The sequence below is a fragment of a genome, unplaced genomic scaffold (assembly GCF_019419815.1).
Source record: "Pyrus x bretschneideri cultivar Hongxiangsu unplaced genomic scaffold, Pyrus_bretschneideri_v1 Contig5, whole genome shotgun sequence".
Taxonomy (NCBI): domain Eukaryota; kingdom Viridiplantae; phylum Streptophyta; class Magnoliopsida; order Rosales; family Rosaceae; genus Pyrus; species Pyrus x bretschneideri.
In genome coordinates, this window is record NW_025999787.1 from 5,232,292 (window position 1) to 5,258,820 (window position 26,529).

At 39.3% G+C, this 26,529-nt stretch overlaps 3 protein-coding genes and 1 long non-coding RNA gene across 4 annotated transcripts; 1 reads left to right on the plus strand and 3 right to left on the minus strand.

Annotated features, from left to right (window-relative positions):
* Positions 1 to 4,004: 4,004 nt before the first annotated feature.
* On the plus strand, positions 4,005 to 4,628 carry LOC103930659. The gene is made up of 2 exons (XM_009340023.2): positions 4,005 to 4,244; positions 4,410 to 4,628. The coding sequence occupies exons 1-2, from the start codon at positions 4,005 to 4,007 to the stop codon at positions 4,626 to 4,628; spliced, it is 459 nt and encodes a 152-aa protein (XP_009338298.2).
* A 14,162-nt stretch (positions 4,629 to 18,790) lies between these two features.
* LOC103930626 (fasciclin-like arabinogalactan protein 12) lies at positions 18,791 to 19,984 on the minus strand. The gene has a single exon (XM_009339983.3). The coding sequence runs from the start codon at positions 19,931 to 19,933 to the stop codon at positions 19,085 to 19,087; it is 849 nt and encodes a 282-aa protein (XP_009338258.2). The 5' UTR covers positions 19,934 to 19,984; the 3' UTR covers positions 18,791 to 19,084.
* A 1,176-nt stretch (positions 19,985 to 21,160) lies between these two features.
* Positions 21,161 to 22,746, minus strand: LOC103930625. Its single transcript, XR_007252697.1, has 4 exons — positions 22,559 to 22,746; positions 21,727 to 21,799; positions 21,486 to 21,604; positions 21,161 to 21,395 (listed from the first exon to the last, which is right to left on the minus strand). It is a non-coding gene; the product is annotated as an uncharacterized LOC103930625 (long non-coding RNA).
* Positions 22,747 to 24,912: 2,166 nt separating this feature from the next.
* On the minus strand, positions 24,913 to 25,758 carry LOC103930627 (fasciclin-like arabinogalactan protein 12). The gene has a single exon (XM_009339984.3). It carries the CDS (start codon positions 25,756 to 25,758, stop codon positions 24,913 to 24,915), a length of 846 nt encoding a protein of 281 aa, XP_009338259.2.
* Positions 25,759 to 26,529: the final 771 nt, after the last annotated feature.

Sequence of the window (26,529 nt, forward strand, 5' to 3'; positions counted from 1 at the left end):
ACTGATCCACCACAATATTCTTCTCTTTGTAAATGTGATCCAATTCACACATCTGCAATTGTCTCATCATTAATCTGCAACTATGCATAATTGCCTCCAAAGGATGGAAATTATCAACTTGGGTTTGCTTCAACAACATAACAATAGCCTTGGAATCCATCTCAATATGAAGATCAGTAGCACCCTTATAAATAGTAAGTTGTAAACCAAAGTATAAACTCCATAATTCAGCATCACAAACCTGCCCTTGTCCCAAATTCACAGCAAAGCCACCTAACCAGTTGCCATTATGATCTCTTAGTACGCCAACAGCCCCAATTCAACTAGAATTTGTCCTTCTAGATCCATCCACATTTAGCTTACACCAACTTACATCAGGATGATCGCAAGAGAGGGAAATTTACCTCTTGACAGGTTTAACGGAAGACTTCACACAAGCCTTCAACCATTCAGCCACATCTCTCACAATGATTGCTTCTGGATCCATAGACACGACAAATTTGAAATAAAAAATCTGCTTGTTTCTCCATTTCCAAATATACCAGCAAATAAAAAGGAAAAGAGTACACCAAGCACCCTCATTGGTCCCTTTTGAACTTACTTTCAGATTTGCCAGCAACCAAGCCTTAAACTCAAGATTCTGGGCATTTCTCAGTTGCCTTGGAACTCCCATACTTTCCCAAATACACACAGCCCTCGAACAATCTTTAAAAATATGATCAATGGATTCAATTGGTCCACAACAAGTCATACAAGAAGAATCAGAAGTCATTTGTCTTCTAACTCGCTGCTCATTAGAAAGCAATCTCTCTTTATTCATCAACCAAAGAAAAACTTTTAGCTTAGGTGGAACATTGATTTTCCAAATAAAATCCCAGCAACAATCAGGCAAATCCTATCCATCAAAGAAAAGATTATAAGCTGACTTAACTGTGAAAACTCCATTAGAAACACATCTCCAAATAATTTTATCCATACCTGCACCAGTAGCACCAGCAGGCTGACATATAACTTTTGGAACCATATCCCTTGGCAACACACCTATGAGCTTATCAAGATCCCACCAACCATTACTTAAAAACTCAGAGACAACACAATCAATATTGGAGATGTTAGCAACATCAATAGTTTCAATTAAAAGGACATCTAAGACCCATGAATCCTTCCAAAATTTCACTGTCACCATTGCCAATTCTCCAAGTCATGCCCTTTTTAAGAAGATTAGCTCCATACAGAATTCCTGTCCAAGAATAAGAACACTCGGTTCTTTCATGAATTTTGGGGTGTAAAATGGAATAGCCTTTCAAATACTTAGCCGGATAAATTTGAGGCCAAAAACCAGTCCTTAGCATGAATCCTACACCCTAACGTGGCGAAAAGAGCCTGATTCATTACACAAACTCTCTTAATCCCCAAACCACCCTTACTTTTAGGTCTGCAAACCATACTCCATTGGCACAAATGAACTTTTTTCTTTTGATCGATATCCTCCCACAAAAACGTCATGTTCAACGTGTCTAACTCTTCACACACACTAGCAGGAAGCTTGGTCATATACATGGCATAAACTGGTATGGACGATGTAACAGCTTGAATTAAGGTAATTCTTTCAGCGACGGACAATACCTTGCTCTTCCAAGTTGCCAACCTCTTCTGAACTTTATCAATAACGCCCAAATAAGTAGCCTTTGAAACTCTAGTTGGAATTAGAGGCATTCCTAAATAATTCCCAAGACTCTATTTGACAGGAGAACCACAAATTGTACTAATACTATTAACAACAGCCCTGGACGTGTTTGGAGAACAATAGAGAACATATTTTCAAAGTTAATAGCTTGACCAGAAGCTTTGCAAAAAATTTCAAGGCATCTCTTCATTAATCTTGCTTGCTTTAGAGTTGCTTCAGAAAACAAAATTAAATCATCACCGAAAAAGAGATGAGAGACCCCAGGTCCAGATTGAGAAGCCTTAGCAGGTTTCCACCTTCCTCTGTTCACAGTTGCAGAAATTAAATGAGAAAGTTTCTCAATACATAGAACAAACAAATAAGGGGACAAATGATCCCCTTGCCAAATACAGTTTTGAGGAGTAAAACTCACCATTGAAACAGACTTGGTACCTAACGGTGGATACACATTCCATCATAAGTTGAACCAAATTCGAAGGCAACCCAACCTCATTCAGCACATATTCAATAAACTTCCAATCAAGTATGTCATACGCCATAGAGAGATCAATTTTCCAGGCTAAAAATCCCTTTTGGCCTTTTGACATTCTGAACTTGTGAAGAATTTCTTCAGCAATGAGGATATTGTCAGAAATTTTTCTACCAGGAACAAAACTAGCCTGATTAGGACTAATCAGATAAGGCAAGAGAAGTCTGATTCTAGCAACAATGAATTTAGAGATCACTTTATAAGGAGGGCAACAAAGACTAATAGGCCTAAAATTCAACATTTTTGAGGATTATCAATTTTAGGGACCAATGTTATCAGCGTACTGTTTAACCCCACAGGCAATCTCCTTGAGTGAAAAGCATTCCATACCATTTCAAAGATATCATTAGCACATATATTCCATTGACTTTGATAAAAGCAAGCAGGAACACCATCAATACCTGGAGCTTTAAGGCCTCCAATATTAAAGAGGCTTTCCTTGACTTCAACCATATTAAATATCTTTGGTAAGAGCTTCACAATCAGCATCATGTATATCAGGAAAAAAATTAGGAAGAGATTCCATTTGCTTAGACTTTTTCCAACGCGAAAAAATAGTTTGAAATACTCTGCTGCCAACTTTTTCAGATTAGAAGGCTCCGATATCCAAGAACCTTGATTGTTAATGAGCCCTTCAATTCTATTTCTTCTCCTCCTTACAATAGTAGTGAGATGAAAAAAGTTGGTATTACGATCACCTTCTTGAAGCCACCTCAACCGAGACTTTTGATGCCAAAATATAGCCTCCTAATTTAAAACTTCATTATATTCAGAAATCAACTCATCCTCCAATTTAGAAAGAAATTTATTAGGCCCACGACACAAAACTTTTTGAATCCCATCAATTCTTGCTAGAAGTCTGCGCTTTCTCTGTTTGAGATGACCAAAGACTTGAATATTCCACTTCTTAAGAGGTTTAACAAGAGCACAAGTTTTATCAGCAACCGAACATCCACCATTACTCCAATAACCAGCAACAAACTACTTGAAATTTTCATGCCTCAACCACATAGCTTCAAAACGAAAAGGACGATGCTTGGGAGAAAATGAATGATGAGAATTTAAGCATAGCTTAATTGGGCAGTGATCTGATTTGGTTCGCGGGAAATGGTGAACATAAGCTTCACAGAAAAGGCTCCTCCAACTCATATTACAAATCCCTCGATCAATTCTTTCTAAAACTTTTTTATTAGTCCAAGTAAGTTTAGGACCAATACAACCCAAATCAATCATATAATTCCTATCCACCCAGGATTGGAAGCCTTTTTAATCTGCATAATGGAGCACCACCAAGTTTATCTTCCACACACAACATGTCATTGAAATCCCTAACAATTAACCAAGGCAATTGATGACAATCGGCTACAAAATCCAAATAATCCCACAATTTTTCTCTTTTAGTAACATAAGGGCTAGCATAGACTGTTAGATGAGGTCCACATGCAGTTTCATCCACCGTGCTTTGAGGAGTCCATCGTTATCTGAGGAGTTCAGTTTTGTTTGAAAGTGTTACTTGATTAGGTTTCCTTGTTTGTAGGATATGATTTCAAATATGTAATCTGTTAATTATCTGATTTGATTTGTAAGTTTTTCAAACTTCCTTGTAAATAGGGATTTCAAATCCTCAGATGTAATCGTGAAGTTCTTATAAATACAAGCATCCCACAGTTGAATGGGTATGCAATCACAGTGAAAGAATCTGAGTTCTTAAAGTTTTACATGGTTTCAAGAGCTTTTTTTGTCTAACGACAAAGATCATACTTCCCATTCTTCTCCATCCACGCTTCCATGGCTGACAACAATATTTCCGTTGTTAACTCCAACCCTAAAAACACCACCACCACCTTCCAACCCTTCTTCACTATCGTCAATATCAAACTTGATAGAACCAACTACCCACTGTGGTTGGCTCAAATGCTTCCTATTCTGAAAAGTAGGGACCTTATAAGGTATGTTGATGGCACGTTGTTGTGTCCCCCAAAACATGTTGCAAACTCCACCACTGTCAACCCTGTGTACACGGCTTGGGTTCAACAAATGATCCTAAGTTAGATAAATGGATCCTTGACTGCGTCTATCCTGTCCGTGGTGGCGAGTAAAAGAACAGCCCGAGCTACATAGGAAGCTTTTGATTAAAGGTATGCATCTACCTCTCAAAATAGAATTTTGTTTCTGATAACTGAATTGTTGCAGACCAAGAAAGGTGATATATCCATGGCTGATTACCTTGATTGCATGAATGCGATAGCTGACAACCTCGCTCTTGCCGGGCAACCTGTGTCTGATGAGGAACTTGTTCAAATTGTGTTGAACAATCTAAGACCAGCGTTTGAGATGACTGTAAGTGCTGCACAAGCTCGGGATACCCCTATCGCGTATCCAACACTTGAATCACTCATGTTGACTACATAACGCAAAATGACTGAACAAAATGTGTCTTTGGTGGAAGGTGCTACTATAAATGCCTTTGTTGCTTCCAGAGGCCGTAGTGGTGGGCGAGGCCATGCTTCCAACCGTGGTAGGAATCAAAGAGCCTACAATAATCACAACAACAACACTCAGAATAACCAAGGTAATGGTGAAGGGATGACTTTTTGTGGTGATCGAATTATTTGTCATATTTGTGGTAAACCGGGTCATCCCGCACTGGACTGCTATCAACGAATGAATGCTGCCTTTGAAGGAAGGATTCCTGCCAAAAGTCTCTTGGCCATAACGTCTTCTCCCATCACTTTTAATAAGCAGCAGAATGGCTCTTGGCTACTCGACACCGATGCTAACGTACATATAACTCCAGATATTCAAAATCTAGCCCATCCTAAGGAGTACAATCGTAATGATGGTGTGGGAGGTGTAGGTAATAATTTTGGTATCTCTATTGCATATTTTGGCTCAAATCATCTTCAAACTAATGCTTGCTCATTTGCTTTATGTGATATTCTTCATTGTCCTTCTGCATCAACCAATATCATTTCTGCCCATAAATTCACCTTAGATAATGATTGTTACCTACTAATTTTTCCACATTTCTTTTTTGTTAAGGACCTCAAGACACGGAAGATGTTTTTCCGAGGGAGATGTAAGAATGGGTTGTACCCATTTCCAAATGGTTGTGGACATCTCAAGCATATTGTTTCTGCATTTTTGGGGGTTCGGGTCTCGATTCAAAGGTAGCATGCGTGTCTTGGCCATCTTGCGAAACCAATAATAAATTTTTTAGTTTCCAATAAGTTGGTACCCGTTCATGGTACCTCTGATGTAAGTTTTTGTGAGTCTTGTCCTTTAGGTAAAAGCATTAGGCTTCCTTTCAATGTGTTCGAGTCCATGTCTCAATTTCCTTTGCAACTTATCCACTCTGAGGTGTGGTGTTCTCCAATTAAATCCAATGAAGGTTTTCGTTATTATTTGTTATTTGTCGATGACTATTCACGATATTCTTGGGTTTTTCCAATGACAAACAAATATGAAGTGTTTGAGATATTTGTGAAATTTAAAACTAAAGTTGAGAACATGTTTAATTCTTCCATTAAAACTATACAATGTGATGAAGGTGGTGAATACGAAAGTCATGCTTTCCAATGATTTTTGGATGTTCATGGTATTTCACAACGTTTTTCTTGCCCTAAACATCCTGAACAAAATGGTTTAGCCGAACACAAACATCGCCACATTGTTGAAACTGCAATTGTCATGCCTTCTCAATCTTTCATGCCACCTAGGTTCTGGTTTGATGCCTGCTCAACGGCTACTTATTTAATCAACTGGTTACCAACTAATGTTCTGTCTAACATCTCACATTTTGAAAAATTATTTTAAAAAAACACCAAAGTATGAGATGTTAAAAGTGTTTGGTTGCCGTTGTTTTCCTTAGTTAACACCATACACCCAAAATAAATTGCAACAAAAATCAAAGTCATATGTTTTTCTTGGGTATTCATTAGACCATCAAGGATACAGGTGCTTGGATATGTCCACACGACGAATTTATTTGTCTCACCCTGTTTTATTCGATAAGGATTTCTTCCCTTTTAAGGGGCTCACATCTTCTTCTGAAAATGTCGCATCACCAGGTAACAATCTTCTACCCGATCTACTTTTTACGTTCCCATTATCCACTGCTTCACCTGAGAGTCCTACTTTGAATTGTCCACCTCAACAAATATCTCCTCACTCTAATCTCGTTGCTTCCATGCCATCCTATCCTGACCCTACTACTTCTCAACCTGACACCTTGCCTACTAATGTTATCTCTTAGTTTGTCCCAGCTTTACAACCTAACCTACCCCTAACACCTAACCTGCCCCTAGCACCTAACCTGCCCCTAGCACCCTCACCGTCATCAAATGAGCAAGTTTTATTGATTCTCAACCTCTACAAGCCATTGTATCTAGTGATACTGGTCATTTTATGACTACACACTCCAAATCGGGGGTTTCAAAACCAAATCCAAAATATGTTATGCATGTTGCCGTTGACAAATTTCATGTTGAGCCTACGTGTTTCAATCAGGCAGTCAAGCATCAGGAGTGGAGGGATGCTATGGTGCAGGAATTCAATGCCCTACAGTGGTGTGGAACCTAAAGTTTAGTTCCATATTGTCCTAATATGTACATGTTGCCAAACAAATGGGTATTCAAGATTAAATGACGAGCATATGGTACTATTGAAGGTCATAAAGCTTGATTAGTAGCAAATGGATATCACCAGATAGCTGGTGTCGATTACACTGAGACTTTTAGTCCCATGGTAAAGCATAGCACCATTCGACTTGTCTTGAGTCTTGCTATGTCAAAGAAGTGGCATGTACGTCAACTTGATGTTCAGAATGCGTTTCTTCATGGTTACTTGACTGAACAGGTTTACATGCGTCAACCATCGGGGTTCACAAACAAACAGTTTCCAAATCATGTTTGTAAGTTGCAACGTTCTCTTTACGGTCCCAAACAAGGGCCTAGAGCTTTCCAATGTTTCTTTAATTATTTGCTTCAACTCAAGTTTAAAGAGTCTACATGTGATTATAGTTTATTTGTGTTCAATAAACGAGGTGTTTATTTAATTCTCCTAATCTATGTAGACGACATTTTAATCATAGGGAATAGTCCTCGTCAAATGGATCATTTGATCCAGAAACTTGGTAGTTTGTTTTCCATAAAAGATTTGGGAAACTTGAGTTATTTCTTGGGTATTGAGTTAAAATATGATGGTGATTCCATGCATTTATGCCAATCTAAATATGCCTTTGACGTCCTTTCTCGCACTAAATTCACAGAAGCAAAACCTATCTCTACTCCGGTGTTGTCTGTTCAGAAGTTAAGTGTTTATGTTGGTGATCCTTGTGATGATCATACGTTGTATCGTAGTGTTGTTGGGGCGCTCCAATACCTCACGATCACTCGATCGGATTTATCCTATGCTGCGAATTAAGTGTGCCAGTTTATGCACTCGCCAAAGAACATGCACTGGATGGCACTCAAGCGGATCCTTCGGTACTTGAAGGCTACTTATGATCATGGATTATTGTATAAAACAGGAATTGTTAGGTTGACAGCTGTTTCAGATGCCGATTATGCTGGCAACCCAGACACTCGTCACTCCACAGGTGGTTTTTGTTTTTAGTTGGGTTCAAACCTTGTATCTTGGAGTTCAAAGAAGCAGAAGACGGTATCTCGATCAAGTGTAAAGGTGGAGTATAGGCAATTAGCTTATACTGCTGCTGAGTTATCTTGGTTAAGGTCTCTTTATAGAGATCTTCATATGCATCTTGTTCAACCTACCATTTGGTGCGACAATATCTCATCGATTGCTCTTGCATTAAATCTGGTTTTTCACTCGCGAACTAAGCACTTGGAGGTCGATTACCATTACTTTCGTGAAAAGGTTGTTCATGGTCAACTACTGGTTAGTTATGTGTGTTCCCAGGACCAACTTGCTGATATTTTCACTAAAAGACTCTCTTCGTCCTGTTTTAAGTTTCTTGTCTTCAAGCTTCTACTGGTTTCTCCCTCTGTTAGCTTGTGGGGGGCTGTTAGAGAGGTCCACATGCAGTTTCAACCATCGTGCTTTGAGGAGTCCATTGTTATCTGAGGAGTTCAGTTTTGTTTGAAAGTGTTACTTGATTAGGTTTCCTTGTTTGTAGGATATGATTTCAAATATGTAATATGCTGATTATCTGATTTGTTTTGTTTGTTTTTCAAACTTTCTTGTAAATAGGGATTTCAAATCCTTAGATGTAATCATGAAGTTCTTATAAATACAAGCATCCCATAGTTGAATGGGTATGTAATCACAGTGAAAGAATCTGAGTTCTTAAAGTTTTACATAGACAGCAATGAAAATTCAATGGTTCTAACCAACACCTCTCACAACAATGGAAATAGCTTGGTCAGTGGTACCAATAACTTCCACATTTAATCTAGAATCTTTCCACAACATCCACAAACCACTAAAGAAGCCAACAGTATCCACAATCTCAAAGCATGGAAAACCAAGGGATTTCACTACTGAAATAGCTTTCTTACCACTAATCATGGGCTCGCAAATAACCAAATTAAATCTCCATTTGGTGAATATTAATTAAATCTGCAATATTATCTTTAAACTTGGTGCAACCAGCACCTCTAGCGTTCCATACTACAATATTCATCATAAAGATGGAAGAGATAGATAAAACCAAGGCATAAAGCCTAGCAACCCATAAGGGTTGCCTCCACATGGGAGGTACACATCTCATCAGACTTAGTTGAACAAGAATCCTCAGTTGAACGAGATCGCTGAATAATTGAACCTGGAATAGCATGATCAATATTCATCATATCTTCACCTGGATCTAGATCACACGCAGCTAACTCAACAACGCTGCCACTTACATTGGATGGTTGGTGACCAAAAATACATGTTCCCTTCAACATATTTGAACCATAGTACATATCAGTCTTGAAGGCATTAAAATTAAATTTGAACAGCTGAGCCTCAACATTACTAACCGAACTAGAACTTAACCTTCTCACCACACAACCTACCCCAAATTATCAGTGTTTAGTCATGAAGAAGGATTTGCCTTTCCACCAAAGTTAGAGATATCAACAAGTGCATCCTGATCACCAGTTTCCTTCTTCTTCCTAGCCACCAAAATTTTCCTTTCAATAGAACCTTCACCCTTCTCACCATCTGTGCCACTTCCCACATTGCCCTTATTCAGACTTTTATCTTCCCCATTAAGCGAAGTGAACCTTGACCTCTGCTCATTAAACGAAACATCCACACCTCCTTGTCCATTATTTATTTTCCAAGGTCTACCTCTAGGCTTAACTTGCATCCATGTACCATAAATAGTAGAAACATCATCGCTACTTTGAGTAGACTTAACTATAGGCTCATCCATATTCATAATATTACTCTCATTTTTGTGGATGCAAATTTCCGCCTTCTTCTTCTTGGACAAAATTGTACCTACAAAACAATTAACACCTTAGGTCAAGGCCAAAAGCCTCACGCGCCCACGATGAATGGGGGGGCTTTGGCCGAATAACCTCCAATGCCAAAGCTAGAATTTAGAGAGAAAAGTGTTTGGAGAGTTTTTGGGAGTTTTGCAAGAGTGTGGAACTAGCTTTTTAGAGAAAAAATGGGGTTCAATATATAGAGCATGGCCGGTCCCCTTTGGGGAGAATGTGGCCAGCCCTTTGGGGTATTTTTGGTGTGTAATGGGTGATAATTTGTGTAATGGATGATTAATTAGTATAATGGGTGATTAATTGGGTGATTAATGGATTAATTATGAATTATTCCATTAATTAGCCTAATTAATTTAATTTATAAGGAAGGTTTTGAAGGTTATGGAATGATTTCCTTTTAGAAGATATGGAGTAAAGAGAGACTTGTTACCTATTTTGGGCACTCTTGACTCGGTTGATGGATGATTCTCCACTGTTTACGTGTAGGAAACCCGGTGTGTCTCGAGGCTAATTTTATCCTCTTCACCTAAAAATCCACGTGTCGCCTCTTGATTATTTTTGGCTCCATAAATGCCCCCGCACCTGCTGGGCTGCTCGTAGGAAAAGGTAACAGGTGTAGAGATCTTCTTGCTCTAGGATTGCTTCTTATTTTGATGTAGATGCCCTCTTTAATATGAAATTAGATCCTTCTAAGAAAGGGAAATAAATTTTTCTCAAAGCCTATTTAAGTCCACCTTAAGTGGGTTGTTAAATCAACTTTGGAGAACGATTTATTCTACCCTACAAGAGAAAGAAAGCTTAGAGGATATTTGTTCCCCCTCCCCTAGCAATCTTCTACACTTGCTCGTGTAAAGGACCGTCTTTCGTTGCTTTCTTCGTTTTCTCCGCACTACACCGATGTAAGGAAAACTTAATTCTCCTTTTCTTCTTCTTGGGAAATGCTGCCACATGGCAGCCGTCGGGGTGGTGCGACACGTCGGCTGGTAGGGGCCAGGAGTCTGCTTGTCATGGGCCAATGAGGTAGTGTGGCAGGGGCCATTGCTTGTGCTGCTCGGCTTGATTAAAGCCAAAGATTGGCTCGGTATAGGCCGAGGAAGTGGCGTGGCATGGGCAACGGTTTGGGCTGCCATGTCTAAACTGCTTGCCAAAAATGAGGAAACTGCTTGAGTTAGATTTCTCAGCTGCCGTAGATAGAGAAGTTAAGGATAAAGCTGCCAAGATCGGAGCTACTAAAGATGAAGTATCGGATGAGTGAACTATTAAGTGCAAAAGTGGCTGCTGCCCCCTAACCATTTGCCTAGTTGATCTTCAAGCATTCGATCTTTTAAGCTATGTGGCATTTTCGCACTGGAGAGCTTACCCAGATGGGTGTCAGGGATTTAGTTTACCTTCTCGCACTGGAGAGCAATTAGTTTATCCTCTTGCACTTAAGAACAGGTGTCAAGGAATTGGTTTACCCTCTCGCACTAGAGATCAATTAGTTTATCTTCTCGTACTGGAGAGTAAACCCATATGGGTGTCGGGGAATTAGTTTACCCTCTCGCACTGGAGAACAATTAGTTTATCCTCTCGCACTAGATAGCAGACCCATATGGGTGTCAAGGAATTGGTTTACCCTCTCGCACTGGAGAGTAATTAGTTTATCCCCTCGCACTATAGAGCAGACCCATATGGGTGTCAGGGAATTAGTTTACCCTCTCGCACTGGAGAGCAATTAGCTTATCATCTCGCACTAGAGAGCAGACCCATATGGGTGTCGGGGAATTGGTTTACCATCTCGCACTAGAAAGCAATTAGTTTATCCTCTCGCGCTGGAGAGCATGGAAATCATTGTCGTGAGTGCAACTGAAGAAAGCTGGACTGCTGGGACAACCGAAATAATCCTTAGCCTGCCCGCGGTTCTTGAAAGTTGGGCTGGTGTGTCTTTCTGGTACTTGTCTGCCCCCGACGTGCCGTTAGGCTAAGTTGCTACATTTGTCAGAACAGAAGTAGTCTTTATATCCAGCAATCTATATGGGATAGTCCTGTCTGCTCGATCTTGTCATTGAAAGATGACTCGCTCATGTTAGTCATATCTTATCGGACCGCCTTATCAATAGCTTCGTTGCGCGGGAAATTACGCAATCGCTCGATCAAGAGCCTTTCTACTTTTTCCTGAATTTGCCTTTGTTAGGAATGGCAAAGCTCTCGGCTGCCCTAGTCTTGACCTGCTAATTTAGGCTGCTCTTCTACGTGCTCGATTCGTCTATGTCTCGGCAGCGGTGTATTTAACGGATTCCTAGCAGACGAAAGATTTCGCAGGTTGCTGGTTGAACCTGAGCCGGATCGAGTGACTGCTTCTTTCCGCCCGTCATGCTGCCTATTCCGATCTGATATGGATGATGCTCTTTGCGGGCCTAGCTGCGAATGAACACTTCGCTTAGAAGGCTGCTCATGTTTGATTATCGGAGTGTGGCCCCAACCAAGAGTGTATACTCGTCCGTGGGCCTAGTCGAGAGTGTACTCTCCTCCATGCGCTAAGACGGTAGTATACGCTATCTCAGGGACCCAATCAAGATTGTACTCTGCCCAAACACTCGGTTCGTGCCAGGTTAAGTGGCTGTTTGTCGAGACACTGCTGAAGAGGTTCTTCATCTGCCCTTGTCTTTCTTCAGGATACCTCGTTTGGAACACGTTGCATCTTCGTGCGCTGCAAGAGCTGGTTCATCAAGGTTATCTGATGTGCTAGGGCACTCGTCAACTCTATGACTTGTCAGGATAAGTGTTGTTCACCATTTGGATTGGAGAGCTTGGAATGAATGTTTCTCCTTGAGCAATGGAAGTGTGGTAGACTCTGGGCGCGAGGTTTGAGCTGGAAAATGTCAAATCTGCTGGAAAATATGGTGAAAATGCTCCCGGTTTGATCATCGGTCCGGAAATTTGGAGTCAAGATGGTTGAACTAGTCTTGGACCGATTTGGGCTGCTTAGAAGGCCACGGGAGCAGACTAGGCTGTGGGAGCAAGCTAGGCCACGGAAGCATGCTGCTCGGTAAGAGCAGGTTGGACCACGAGAGCAGGTTGGGCCACGAGAGCAAACTGCTTAGCAGGAGCAGGTTGGGCCACGGGAGTGGGTTGCTCAGCGTGTGGCACACGTGGGTGCGAGGCTAGGGCTTGGAGTGACATGGCTTGGGTCATGGCCTTGGTGCCATGAGCCTTGGATAGCATGGCTTGGGCTTGCTTTAGTGGCATGGCTTGGGCTTGCTTTAGTGGCACGGCTTGGGCCGTGGTAGTGGTGCCATGGACCTTGCCGCAGATGGCCACCATGGTGGTTTCCATGGTGGAACCTTATGGTGGTGGTGCTGCTCCCCCTAGGATCACATTTAGACTCGTGGATCGCCGCGGTCCCATTTCTTTTATATTGGAATTTTCACTCATAGAGTTTTCTAAATTTCTAGCCATTGGATTTTTCTTTTTCGTTTTATCAAAGAATCTTTGCAAATAAAAAATTCTGATAATAAGAACATAGGAAAAATACAAGTAGACTAGAAAATAGAGGAAAAGCCTTTTTATGCGAGAGTCTTCTACGAGTGTGAATTTCAACTCTCAATGAAGGCACCAATTTGTGGATGCAAATTTCCGCCTTCTTCTTCTTGGACAAAATTGCACCTACAAAACAATTAACACCTTAGGTCAAGGCCAAGAGCCCCACGCACCCACGATGAATGAAGGGGGCTTTGGCCGAAGAACCTCCGATGCCAAAGTTAGAATTTAGAGAGAAAAGTGTTTGGAGAGTTTTTGGGAGTTTTGCAAGAGTGTGGAACTAGCTTTTTAGAGAAAAAATGGGGTTCAATATATAGAGCATGGCCGGTCCCCTTTGGAGAAAATGTGGCCGGCCCTTTGGGGTATTTTTGGTGTGTAATGGGTGATAATTTGTACAATGGGTGATTAATTGGTATAATGGGTGATTAATTGGGTGATTAATGGATTAATTAGGAATTAATCCATTAATTAGCCTAATTAATTTAATTTATAAGGAAGGTTTTGAAGGTTATGGAATGATTTCCTTGTAGAGGATATGGAGTAAAGATGGATGAGATAAATTTGAACTTGTTACCTATTTTGGGCACTCTTAACTCGATTGATGTATGATTCTCCACTGCTTGTATGTAGGAAACCCGGTGTGTCTCGAGGCTAATTTTATCCTCTTCACCTAAAAATCCACGTGTTGCCTCTTGATTATTTTTGGCTCCACAATTTTCACCACCATCAACCTTTTCCACCATAGGATCAACGCTCCAAGGACAGCTCTCCCTTTTATGCCCATAGTGACCACATCTTAAACAAATTTCTAGCATGCCCTCGTACTTCAAGTTGTACCATCTGTTATTAATTTGAATAAACGCTTCAAGAGGCTTAGTCACATCAATCTCAACACAAATTCTAGCAAATTTATCCTTGTACTGAGAGTTGGTGTTTACATCAATCTTCAACAATTTTCCCAACACACTACCTATCTTCCTCATTGCCCAAACATTAAATACTAAATTGGAACACCCAGTATCCTAACCCATGCCGCCATACGAGTAATAACCTCAGTTGCAGGCACAAATCCTAGTCCCCATTTTTGAATCGTCAAATATTGACCCACAATTATCCAAGGTCCACTAGTTAAAAGAAACTCCGTATCCTCTTTCAAATAAAATTTAAAAATATAAAAAATCATGATCAATGTCAATAAGCTGCATACCTCCTTTTAATTGCCATTTTTGCCTCAGCATGTTCAACAAAAAATTATAAGTGTGCGATTGCCCAAGAAGTTTGATGACCAGAGCATCATACCAATCCTTACCAAATTTCGTCACAACTTTTCCAGAGAACGTAACGATAGACCTTTTCACCTCACGAGAGAAGGAAACATCCCCACCAACGAGACTAGGATCAAAATCAAAATCAGTGACAAAAACCAAGTCAAGTCGCCGAGTTAATTTCAAAAGCTTGTCTTTGAAACTTACATTAGGCTCCAAGTGCAGATCAGCCATGTCACGTTTAGCATCCAAATTTGGTCCATTAATCCCACAAATTCTCTTACCAGATCGGAAAGAATCAGCACCATTACCTCCAAATTCAATCGGTGAAGAAACTAATTATCCACCCATCCCTGAGGACTTCCCCTTTGCCTACCCACCAGGCTCCAATGGCTCCACCACTTTCACAGAGAGAAAAGCACGAACAAATCATTTCTAGGTCTTTGGTTCTCAGCGTGTGAGGCACGTTCAAAACTCTGAAATTCTCAAAATCAGTGACAACAACCAAGTCAAGTCGCCGAGTTAATTTCATAAGCTTGTCTTTGAAACTCACACTAGGCTCCAAATGCAGATCAGCCATGTCACGTTCGGCATCCAAATTCGGTCCATTAATCCCACGAATTCTCTTACCCGATCAGGAAGAATCAACACCATTAGCTCCAAATTCAATCAATGAAGAAACTAATTATCCACCCATCCCTGAAGACTAACTTGTTTGTGCTTCTCTCTCTGTGAAAGTGGTGGAGCCAGTGGAGCCTGGTGGGCAGGCAAATGGGAAGTCCTCGGGGATGGGTGGATAATTAGTTTCTTCACTAATTGAATTTGGAGCTAATGGTGCTGATTCTTCCCAATCTGGTAAGAGAATTCGTGGGATTAATGGACCGAATTTGGATGCCGAACGTGACATGGCTAATCTGCACTTGGAGCCTAACGTGAGTTTCAAAGACAAGCTTATGAAATCTTTAGTTCTCAGTGCGTGAGGCACGTTCAAAACTCTGAAATTCTCTATTTATTGATGTACATGTTTATGTTTACTGTTAATATGACTAGTTGTCATAGTAATTGCATAATATTAATTAATTGTTTTGGTGATTGTACTCATATTTCAGAGGGTAATCAAGGTGTATGTAGCTTGGATTTGGATCCTATCCATATCCAAATTGTGGGGATCCTAAGGATCCTCACATCTTAACCATTCATCGTGTATCGTGGGATCAGAAATCATTTGATATTTTTTTATTTAAAATTAAACACAAATAATACCTGCCAAAAACTGGCCGCACGATATATAATGAACGATTAGGGATCCCCACAAAGTAGATCCGGAGAGGATCCTCTTCCATGTAGCTCATTCTTTTGGCTCTATAGATAAGACTTCAATGAATACTTTTTAAGTGGACATGGGCTTTTCTCACCGAGCCACTATAATTCTTGTGATTCTAGTCGACACTTGACAGTGTAGTATGTCATTCCGTTAGGTTTGTGGACGAGAACAACATTATTAAAACATAGGGTAAAATACAAAAAACTACCTCAACTATTAGTGTCACGACACTTTCATACCTTATCTTTTAAAATTGACAATTTCATACCTCATCTTTAGAATTTGGTCCAATGTTATACCTTCCGTTACTTGGCCGTTTACTTTTCAATTAAATGCTGACGTGGCTTGATTTGGGACCCACTTTCTATTAAAAAATCATTAAAATATTATTGAAAACTAAAACAAAATTATTTAATATTTTTAAATATTAAAATAATAATAAAAAGTTTTTAAATAAAATAAAATATAAAAAAAACCCTCATTTCGTCCCTCCCCTCCCCCCCTCCTCGCTCTTCTCCCCATCTTCATCTTCTTCCCCCACCTACAAACCCCCAAAAAAAAAAAAGATAACAATTCCAATTTGTCTTCCCCCACACCCACACTCAGTTTCCCCCCTCCCCACCCCCTCTTCTTCCTCCTGCAACCTAGGAAAAAAAAATTTAAATCCAAATCCCATCCGCGGGAAGATGGGTGCGCAAAGAAGGTGGAGAATGGGTGCGGAAGAGGATGTGGAGAATGGATAAGAGTGGTGGATTTGGGGTTTGATGGGTTTTCATAAAAATATTTTTTTTTCTTCCTCCTTCTCCTTTTTTTCCTCTCCTTCTTCTTCTTCCTCTTCCGCAGGGGCGGTTGATGGTTTTCAAAAAAAAAAAAAAAAAAAAAATTTCTTCCTCCTTCTCCTTTTTTTCATCTTCTTCTTCTTCCTCCTCCTTCTCCTTCTTCTTCCTCTTCCTCCTTCTCCTTCTTCTTCTTCCGCAGGGAGGGTTGATGGGTTTTCAAAAAATTTTTTTTTTCTTCCTCCTGAGCCTTTTCTTCCTCTTCTTCCTCTACCTCCTTCTCCTTTTTTTCCTCTTCTTCTTCTTCTTCCTCCTTCTCCTTCTTCTTCTTCCGCAAGGAGGGTTGATGGGTTTTCAAAATTTTTTTTTTTTTTTCCTTCCTCCTAAGCCTTTTCTTCCTCCTCTTCTTCTACCTCTTCTCCTTCTCCTTCTTCTTCTTCCGCAGGGGGGTTGATGGGTTTTCAAATTTTTTTTTTTTTTTGGGGGTTTGCAGGTGGGGGGGGGAAGAAGATGAAGATGGGGAGAAGAGAGAGAATGGGGGAGGGGGAGGAGAGGGACGAACTGAGGGTTATTTTCTTCTTCTTTTTTTTTTTTACTTTTTATTATTATTTTAATATTTAAAAAATATTAATTTTTTTTTTAGTTTTTAATAATATTTTAATGATTTTTTAATAGAAAGTGGGTCCCGAATCAAGCCACGTCAGCATTTAACTGAAAAGTAAACGGCCAAGTAACTGAAGGTATAACATTGGACCAAATTCTAAAGATGGGGTATGACATTGTCAATTTTAAAAGATGAGGTATGAAAGTGTCGTGACAACAATAGTTGAGGTAGTTTTTTTATACTTTACCCCTACCCATACAACTTTTATATCTTTTATTTTATTTATTAAATGATATAAGATTTAAACCTAACACTTCTATATTCAGAAAGAAAAGTACTAACATAAAAACTAGTTGATGATTAGCGATGTGGATTTATCGTATGCATGCAAGAAATTAGGGAGAAAATTACTCTTAACATGTATTTCGTTGCAGTTAAGATTGTTAAGAAATGTGATTGTGTATTACTTGCTAAAGCTTACTTGATTAGTATAAATAAAAACATAAGGCCACAAGACAGCATGTGCAATTAACAACTTGATTAGTATAAATAAAGACATAAGGCCACAAGATAGCATGTGCAATTAACAACTTAAGAGTTCTCTCTCTCTCTCTCTCTAAATTTTCCTTCAACATATTTGTGGAGCCAAAAATAATCAAGAGGCGACACGTGGATTTTTGGGCAAAATGGACAAAATTACCCTTGAGGAACTCCGAAATTCCAATGCTCGAGCAGTGGACAAACATCCCACAATCAAGTCAAAAGTGCCAAAAATAAGTAACAAATTCAAAGTTATTTCATCCATCCTCATCCTATATTTTCCACAAGGTAATTATTTCATAACCTTCAAAACATTCCATATAAATTGAGTTAATTGGCTAATTAATGGATTTATTTCTAATTAATCCATTAATTACCAATTAAATCACCAATTTCACACAAAAATACCCCAAAGGGCCGGCCACCTTTTCTCAAGAGGGGGACTGGCCATGCACTATATATTCAACCTCATTTCCTCTAAAAACCTAGGTCTTAACTCTTGCTAAACACTCAAAAATTCCCTAAACATTTTTCTCTCAAAATTCTAACTTTGGCATCAGAGGTTATTCGCCCCCCCCCTCCCCATTCATCGTGGGCGCATGAGGCTCTTGGCCTTGACCAAATGTGTTATTTGTTTTGTAGGTACAATTTTGTCCAAGATCAAGGAGAAAGAAATTTGCATCTATAATATTTAAATTGTTTTGTAGTTTTCTTTTCTTGAAAGTTCATGACCAACTGTACCCACTTCGTCTAATTATTTGGATCAGTTTAACTACATGCTTCATGAGAATAGTACATGGCATGTCAAATCAATGCGGGATTAAAGTCAACCTTGATGGCTTCCGGAAATCATTGATAGTTGATTTCTCTTCTTTTAGTTTCTTAATATATATAGCTATATATATTATTCTTTCATAAATTAATTTACCTATATATGTTATTATTTTTTGGTATACATTTCAGACACAATTTTAGTATAGTTGCTCAATAATTTTTTTTATTTGTAAATTTGGTCTGAAAGATTGGTCTATCTAGCATTACTTTTGTAGTATGAGAGGTCATTACTCATTGATCATAATTTGAAAAGGAATAACATTTATTGAAAAATGTAAATATTTGTAATAATAGGTCATTATCAACAAATAGAGTACAAAAGAACATGCAAATTACGTACAAGAACCCCATAAGATTCATTATTTACACAGTATTGCTCTCATATATGATCACAAACTGGCATGCATAACAATGGTAATGAGTCTACCGGACACAACATTATTCCAAACCACTCACCTTACGTGTCCATCGTTACCCTTCATATTCAATCCGAATCGATGAGTCGCCTTGTATAAAACAAATTCAACTCCAATGGGCACCAATGTAATAATTCCGTCACAAAAAGTTCATAGCTGCAGCAGCTAATAATGTAACTCCAATAGAGACAATGCCATTAATCTTGGGCATATTCAGTGTAGGCACAGCACCAGACTTCACTTCAGCAACAGGGACTTGATGAGATGGCTTCTTCTTAGGCTTCTCTTCCGCAAGAGCTGGTGCTGGTGCCGGTGTTGGCGGGGGAGGCTTGGGAGCAAAAACACCGTAAGGTTGGAGCACACTGTCAACTTGGTAAATAGCCAGCTGACCATCAGAATAGACAGTGCCTGAGATTGAAGTGTTGACAAGGCCAGTTGAAATGTTCACTGCATTGCCTGATGTGGTGATGTTTAGCGGGTACTCCAAACCGTCTCCGGCTTGGGTTCTCACCGGATTGCTTATAGTTTGGAACTTTTGAGTAGTGATGAAATCTGGGATTAGATGGAATTGCAAGAGCTGGGTTTTTTGTTCATCGCTGAGGGAGTTCAGGGATCCGAGGTTTGAGAAGGCGCCGTCGGACGGGGCTAAAAGTGTCAATTCACTGTTGGTGTTGTTGAGCTGGCTGTAGAGCTGTTTGTCGATTTGGGTGCTTTTTAGGAGGCGGATTAAGATGTTGAAGCCTCCTGCCTTTTCAAGGATTTTGGTGATGTTGGTTGGTCCTGTTGGCGCTGGGGCGTCGGCTGGTGGTGCCGGAACGACCACCGGGCTGGTGAGTGACGGGGCGCTTGCTGGTGGTACCGGAACGGCCGCAGGGGGGGTTATTGCTGGGGCAGCAGCAGGGCCTTGGGCTAGGGTTTTGGTGGAGTGGGAAATGAAGATGAGTAGGAGTGTGAGTGAGAAGAGAGGCTGATACTGTTGCATCATCATATTTAAGTGTGGTCGGATGTGTTTGATATTTTGCACACAAATTTCTGATATGAGTTTGGAGGAAAAGAGAGGGTTTATATTAGTGGTGGGAGAGGAGGGATTAGGTGAGAGAGGGCATGTCTTATTTTCTTGAGAGGGAGATGACATGCATGTAGAGTGAGATATGGTGTCAGAGCTACTAGTTTGCTTGGGAAAGAAGGAAAATAACAGAGGGCAATCAAGTGGGTGTGGGCAAATAAATTAAGCTAGTTTAGTAAGTGCATGATTGCTTTGTTTTCACTTACATATGCATGCACTTTAGGCAAAATTTAACAATTAATTAAAAACAAATAAAACAAATAAAATATAAGAAAAGCATATGAATTTATTCAACTTAGCTATAATAATTTCATTTTATGCATTCAAATTCGAATTAAATATAAAAATGAAAAATCATAAAATCAAATAAAGATATGCATATGATTTGCTTGCCACAAACTTAAGGAAGATGTGTGGCATTTTATTTTATCCGCAGGAGCATGATGATGATTGATGAAGATTTGCAAGTTGTAAAATCCCTATGGGCCAACCCCATCCTGATGGATGAAAACTCCCTTGCTATCTGCTGATCTGCTGATGATTGCTCCCAGTAGGTCACCTTCACAAATCTTACCATTTTCCATTTGCTTTCTTAAAGTTTTGTTGTTGTTTTCTTTTTGGTGATGGGGCCTTACCTCTACATCTATCAGTTGACATTAGCCATTTGGATTTTGAAATTTCTTTTCTATGTATTTCATTGAAGCTTGAGGACAATAGGATAATATTTCCCATCTTTTATTTAGTAATACTAGCATATGGGCACACACAAAGTGTATGAGAAAATTTTTTATTTTTGTTTTTGAAATAGAAGGAGAGAGGAAGAGAGTGATAGAGAATGTGGTAGGGGTGGGCACGGGCCAAGCCAGGCCTAATTTTGAAGGGACCGGACCGGACCTGGGTTCAAAGGAAACGGGTCGGGCCGGGCCGGGCCTGGGGGTCACATTTTCTAATATAGGAACCGGACCTTACCCGGCCCAGTTGAAACAGGCCGAGTCCACATGTCCCCTCTTTTTTTAGGAAAAAAAAATAATAATAAAAAATTTTGCACATATTGCAAACTGCACAGATTTGCACAGATTGCAACTGCACAGAGTCACAAATTGCATGTATGCAGATTTTGCACAAATTCACCATTATTCACATCCAAACTAAATACAAAGTCCAACATCCAAGTTCATAGATTAACAATACATCCAAAATAACAATATTACATCGTCCAACATCTAAAATCAAATGAACATACAAAATATCTGAAAGTCCAAGACATCCAAATTCCAAAGTCCAAAAACAACATAAACATGAGTCATGACATCCGCAATAAATTCCAAATTAACATCCAAAACCACATCCAACGTCCAAGTTCCAACAACAATCCTCATTGAATCTGTAAGCAAAAATAGAATTTTAATATTTTACTCTAAAATTAATCTTATAAGAAATGGCAATGCTAATACCACTTAGGAGTTTGTCTTACATGCCTGGTAATGGTATCACTCTGAAGGAAGTCCACCAAGGACTCTTCCACTGAGAGAATAAGATGCTTGCAAGTAAGATTGTCTTTGACAAGAGAAGCCAATTCGGCAATTCCTCAACCTGCATTTCAGTAGCATTCTAGTATGAAATATCGAGATTCAAACACGAACTCCCGCACTCAAAGCGTATCATATGTATACAAATGATAGATACAATTAACTCTAAGGCTAGGGAATACACACCCAATGGTTGTTATGAAACTAGTGGTGAAGGAACCATCTGAGAAACGCAAAAGAAGGCAACTCTTACCAACACCTGCAAAGATAAATAGAAATTATTAAGACATATATCCAATTTAGCATTGGCTATCTGCCAAGTACATTATTTGTAATATCAAACATTCCTATACCAATTGAAGCATTCAACATGCTACCGACCGTGTCAAGTAAGAACTCAAGTCTCCAATTTATTGACAGATACTACTTAGTTAGGTATTTGGTAATCTAAACATATTGCAGCAAAAGCTCCAGAATATAATAGATAAAGCGGTTCATAAAAACCGCATTATGGTTAGCAACCTATTATAAGTTACTACTCACGTATATGAGCAAATACATGTGATTAAAACTAGCAAGACATTGAAATCATATAAATCAATCAACAGTCAAACAAAAAAACTGAATCAGAAGCTCCAACAACCGTTCGTAAATCCGACTACACTATAAATCAATAAAAAAAAAACTGAATCAGAAGCTCAAAAAACATCTACACAATCTGGATACAGAGTAAAAGCTGAGAAGAGGAATTTCCATGAAATCAAAATGCAAGGAGACTACTTAAATCAAAACGATGGCCATAAGTCTAAAAAACGCAGGGAGACTACTTGAATCAAAACTAGAAGGAAAAAAATTAAATTAAATTAAATTAAAAAATATAAAATAAAAATAAACCCCAAATCTGAAAAATGCACGCAGTTCTCTAATCAATCCTATTATTCATGCTACTAATCAGTCTGAGATCCTCCGCATCAACAAAAATAAAATTCGGAGAAGTAGACACTAACAGTAGACTTACAGTAGCCAGCGAAGTAACGGATGTCGTCGAGGTCGGAGGATGGCTAGATGGGTGGTGGTGGTGCCATTGTGTTGGTCGCGGCGGCGGTGATGGGCATTTTCTAGGATGTCGTCAAAGTCGAGGGAGTGGCGGTGGAGAGGTGGGCGTGGGAGCGAGACTGTGTGAGAGAGTGAGACTGTGAGACTGAAACTGATTTGGAAACCTAGGTTACAAATTAACGGTTCAAATTGGATGATAGATTATCATTCAATCTTGACCGTTGATTATAATTAGAAACGGGTTGGTCCGAGGCCCTGTTTTTCAAAGGTTTAGGAACTGGCCCGCCCCGTAAATAACAATGGCCCAGCCCGGCCTGGCCTTTTTGTTCCCAAAAAAAATAGGACCCTACCCGTACCTGCCCCAACCCGCAGTTCCTTTACCCGTTTGCCCACCCAAGTGAGTAGTTTTTTTTTTTTTTTTTTTTTAAATTAGAGATATGTTAGGATTACATGTAGGTGACAATAGGATAATCTACCCCATATTTCTTATTCATGTTATGTTTTCATTAGAGGGTTAAACTAATAATTTCATAGGGTTTTGGTTGACAATGAGTGTTTTATTAATTAGTAGAAATGCTCACCTTGCAATTGAGTTTGTGACGTATCCTAAAATATTCAATTCACCCTTTTTTATACAACTATATATTTAAATAATTGAGATGAAGAATAAATTGATATCAAACTCGTCATTTTCAAGATTCGAACTTAAAACCTCTCACTTAGACCAACTCCAGTGGTTGAGTCATAACTCAAAATTTGAGTTTTAAAACACCTGTAGCCGTCTTTTGCCACCCCCCCCCCCCCACCCCAACAAAAAAAAACAAAAAAAAACCTTCTCCAACATTGGGCTAAAAAAAATTTGGGCTAAAACTTATTTTTGGGGCAAATTTCTCCCATAAAATGAACCAATGATAATGGCTGGACTCAGATGCTCTCAACCACTTGCAAAAAGACCAACTGCATTATTTTTATTGGACGGCCCACGTCGTTGGATTGTTGGTTAATCCAACGGTCCAAATTCAAAATTTATTTAAAAAATAATAGTATCCAAAGACTAAGATCGAATATGAGCAAATCTAATGGTAAAAGAAAAAAATATCTAACGGCCCAAAATTAAATCCAACGGCTAAAACAACTTGTAAAATTATTTAAATCAAAATTCACCCAAAAACTCAATAATACCTATGTATTTGTTAAAAAATCCACACAAATTTCTGTTTCGTCATACAGTTCTTCCTTTTTTTCTTTCTACCCACCTAAGTAATTGTGTTTAAGAATGGGGTATTGTGTGGTTTTCTATGTTCTTTCATGTGGTGCATATGTGTAAGAATGAAGTAGGTTTAATGATTTTTCATTATTTTGGAATTTAAATATTTTATGTTAAAATGTTCATAGAATAACTTTGAAGAATCTACATAAATTTTATTTTAAAAAACTTACCCAAAAATAGTAGGCTAAAACCATTCTTTAATAGTCTCGGGCTAACATTTGAAGCCAAACCATTAGTAGATAAAAGCTGTTTCTAAATGAGAATCTAAATTTTATGGGCTAAAAAGCCTCAACTGTTGGACTTAGTCTTACAAGTGAAGAAAGATATCATTAGACCGTAACACTAAGTGACATCGTATTTTTCCGTAAAGCATGATATATTTCCTTAAAACCTAACTCCAACTTGATATGTAAATTCACCTGATTTCAAAATAGGTGAAGAGGGAGAGACACACTGTCTTATCCACCTTTACTATGGCTAAGGTTGCATTAAGTCAAAATTTTCATATGAATTTTTGGGTACTCACACAGAAACTTAACTCAACTTAGTCCAATGCAAATTTTGGCTCACGTTTTCTTTTGGTTTTTTTTTTATTTTTAACTTTTTTTTTTTTTGTTTCAGAATTTGACCTTCGTTTTTATTTCATATATTCATATGTTTTGATATAATTAGTATTACCTTGTATGAGTCATTTAGTACTACGACCTAATAGTATTCATCTTTACTGGAAGAGTTATTATGATCATCCACCAACTCATACATTTTTAAGTTATAACACTCCGCCTTGAATTTTCGTTTGATCTTGAAGATGGGGAGGATAAGCATTGTTTTGCTGGTAATTTACGAGTTTAGCTAATGCTACGTAGATAAAAAATTTAGATCAAATTTTGTAAATTATGTAATGTGTTACTAATAAGAAATAAAGATTTTAATCAACACTCCAATAACGTCATATAATTCACAAAATATAGTTTAAACATATGGTCTCCCAAGCATTATGCTTTTTATTTCTTTGATTTCCTCCAAATTCACAGCCAGCCAGTTCGTCACAAAAAGTTTATAGCTGCAGCAGCTAATAATGCAACTCCAATAGAGACAATGCCATTAATCTTGGGGATATTCATTGTAGGCACAGCACCAGACTTCACTTCAGCAACAGGGTCAAGAGAAGGCTCCTCCTTAGGCTCTTCTTCTCCAGGAGCGGATGCCGGTGACGGCAGCCGAAGCTTGGGAGCAAAAATACCATAGGGTTGGAGCACACTTTCAACTTGGTAAATAGCCAATTGACCATCAGAGTAGACAGTGTCTGAGATTGAAGTGTTGACAAGGCCAGTTGAAATGTTCACTGTCTTGCCTGATGTGGTGATGTTTAGCGGGTACTCGGAACCGTCTCCGACTTGGGTTCTCACCGGATTGCTCACAGTTTGGAAGTTTTGGGTAGTGAGGTAATCTGGGATTAGATGGAATTGCAAGAGCTTGACTTTTTGTTCAACGCTGAGGGAGTTCATGGATCCACCTTTGAGTTTAGAGAAGGCGCTGTCGGACGGGGCTAAAAGTGTAAATTCAGTGCTGGATTTGTTGAGCTGGCCGTAAAGCTGGTTATCGACTTGGGTGGTTTTTAGAAGGCGGATTAAGACGTTGAAGCCTCCTGCCTTTTCAAGGATTTTGGTGACGTTGGTTGGGCCTGGTGGCGCTGGGGCGTTGGCCGGTGGTGCCGGAATGGCCGCCGGGCTGGTTAGTGCCGGGGCGCTGGCTGGTGGTACCGGAACGGCCACCGGGCTGGTGATTGCCGGGGCAGCAGCAGGGCCTTGGGCTAGGGTTTTGGTGCAATGGGAGAGGAAGATAAGTAGGAGTGTGAGTAAGAAGAGAGGCTGATATTGTTGCTTCATCATATTTAAGTGTGGTGGGATGTGTTTGATATTTTGCGCACAAATGTCTGATATGAGTTTGGAGAAAAAGAGAGCGTTTATATAAGTGGTCGGAGAGGAGGTATTAGGTGAGAGAGGGCATGTCTTATTTTCTTGAGAGGGAGAGGATATGCATGTATTGTGAGATTATGGTGTCAGAGCTACTGGTTTGCTTGGGAAAGAAGAAAAAAACCAGAGGGAAAATCAAGTGGGTGTGGGCAAATAAAGCTGGTTAGTAAGTGCATGATTGCTTTGTTTTCACTTATGTATGCATGCACTGCACTGCAAGCCGCAAAATCAAAAGGAAGAAGTATGGCTTTTTACTTTCTCAGAAGGAGCATGACGATGATTGATGACGATATGCAAGTTGTGAAATCCCTATGGGCCAACCTCATACTCATGGATGAAAACTCCCTTGCTATCTGCTGATCTGCTGATGATTGCTCCAAGTAGGTCACCTTCACAAATCTTATTGCTTTCCATTTGCTTTCTTAAAGTTTTCTTGTTATTTTCTCTTTGGGTGATGGGGCCTTACCTCTACATCTATCAGTTGACATTAGCCATTGTGATTCTGAAATTTCATTTCTATGTGTTTCATTGAAGCAGCTACTATTTTTTATATTACATCATAACTTTAGATATATAAAGTTAAATAAATACTAAAAGTCAAAATCTTTTTTTTTTTATTCGAGCGGTAGCCTAATTTGATTTTGAATATGGGGGAATGGGGAGGGGATTTGGGACCTTTAAGTTTGT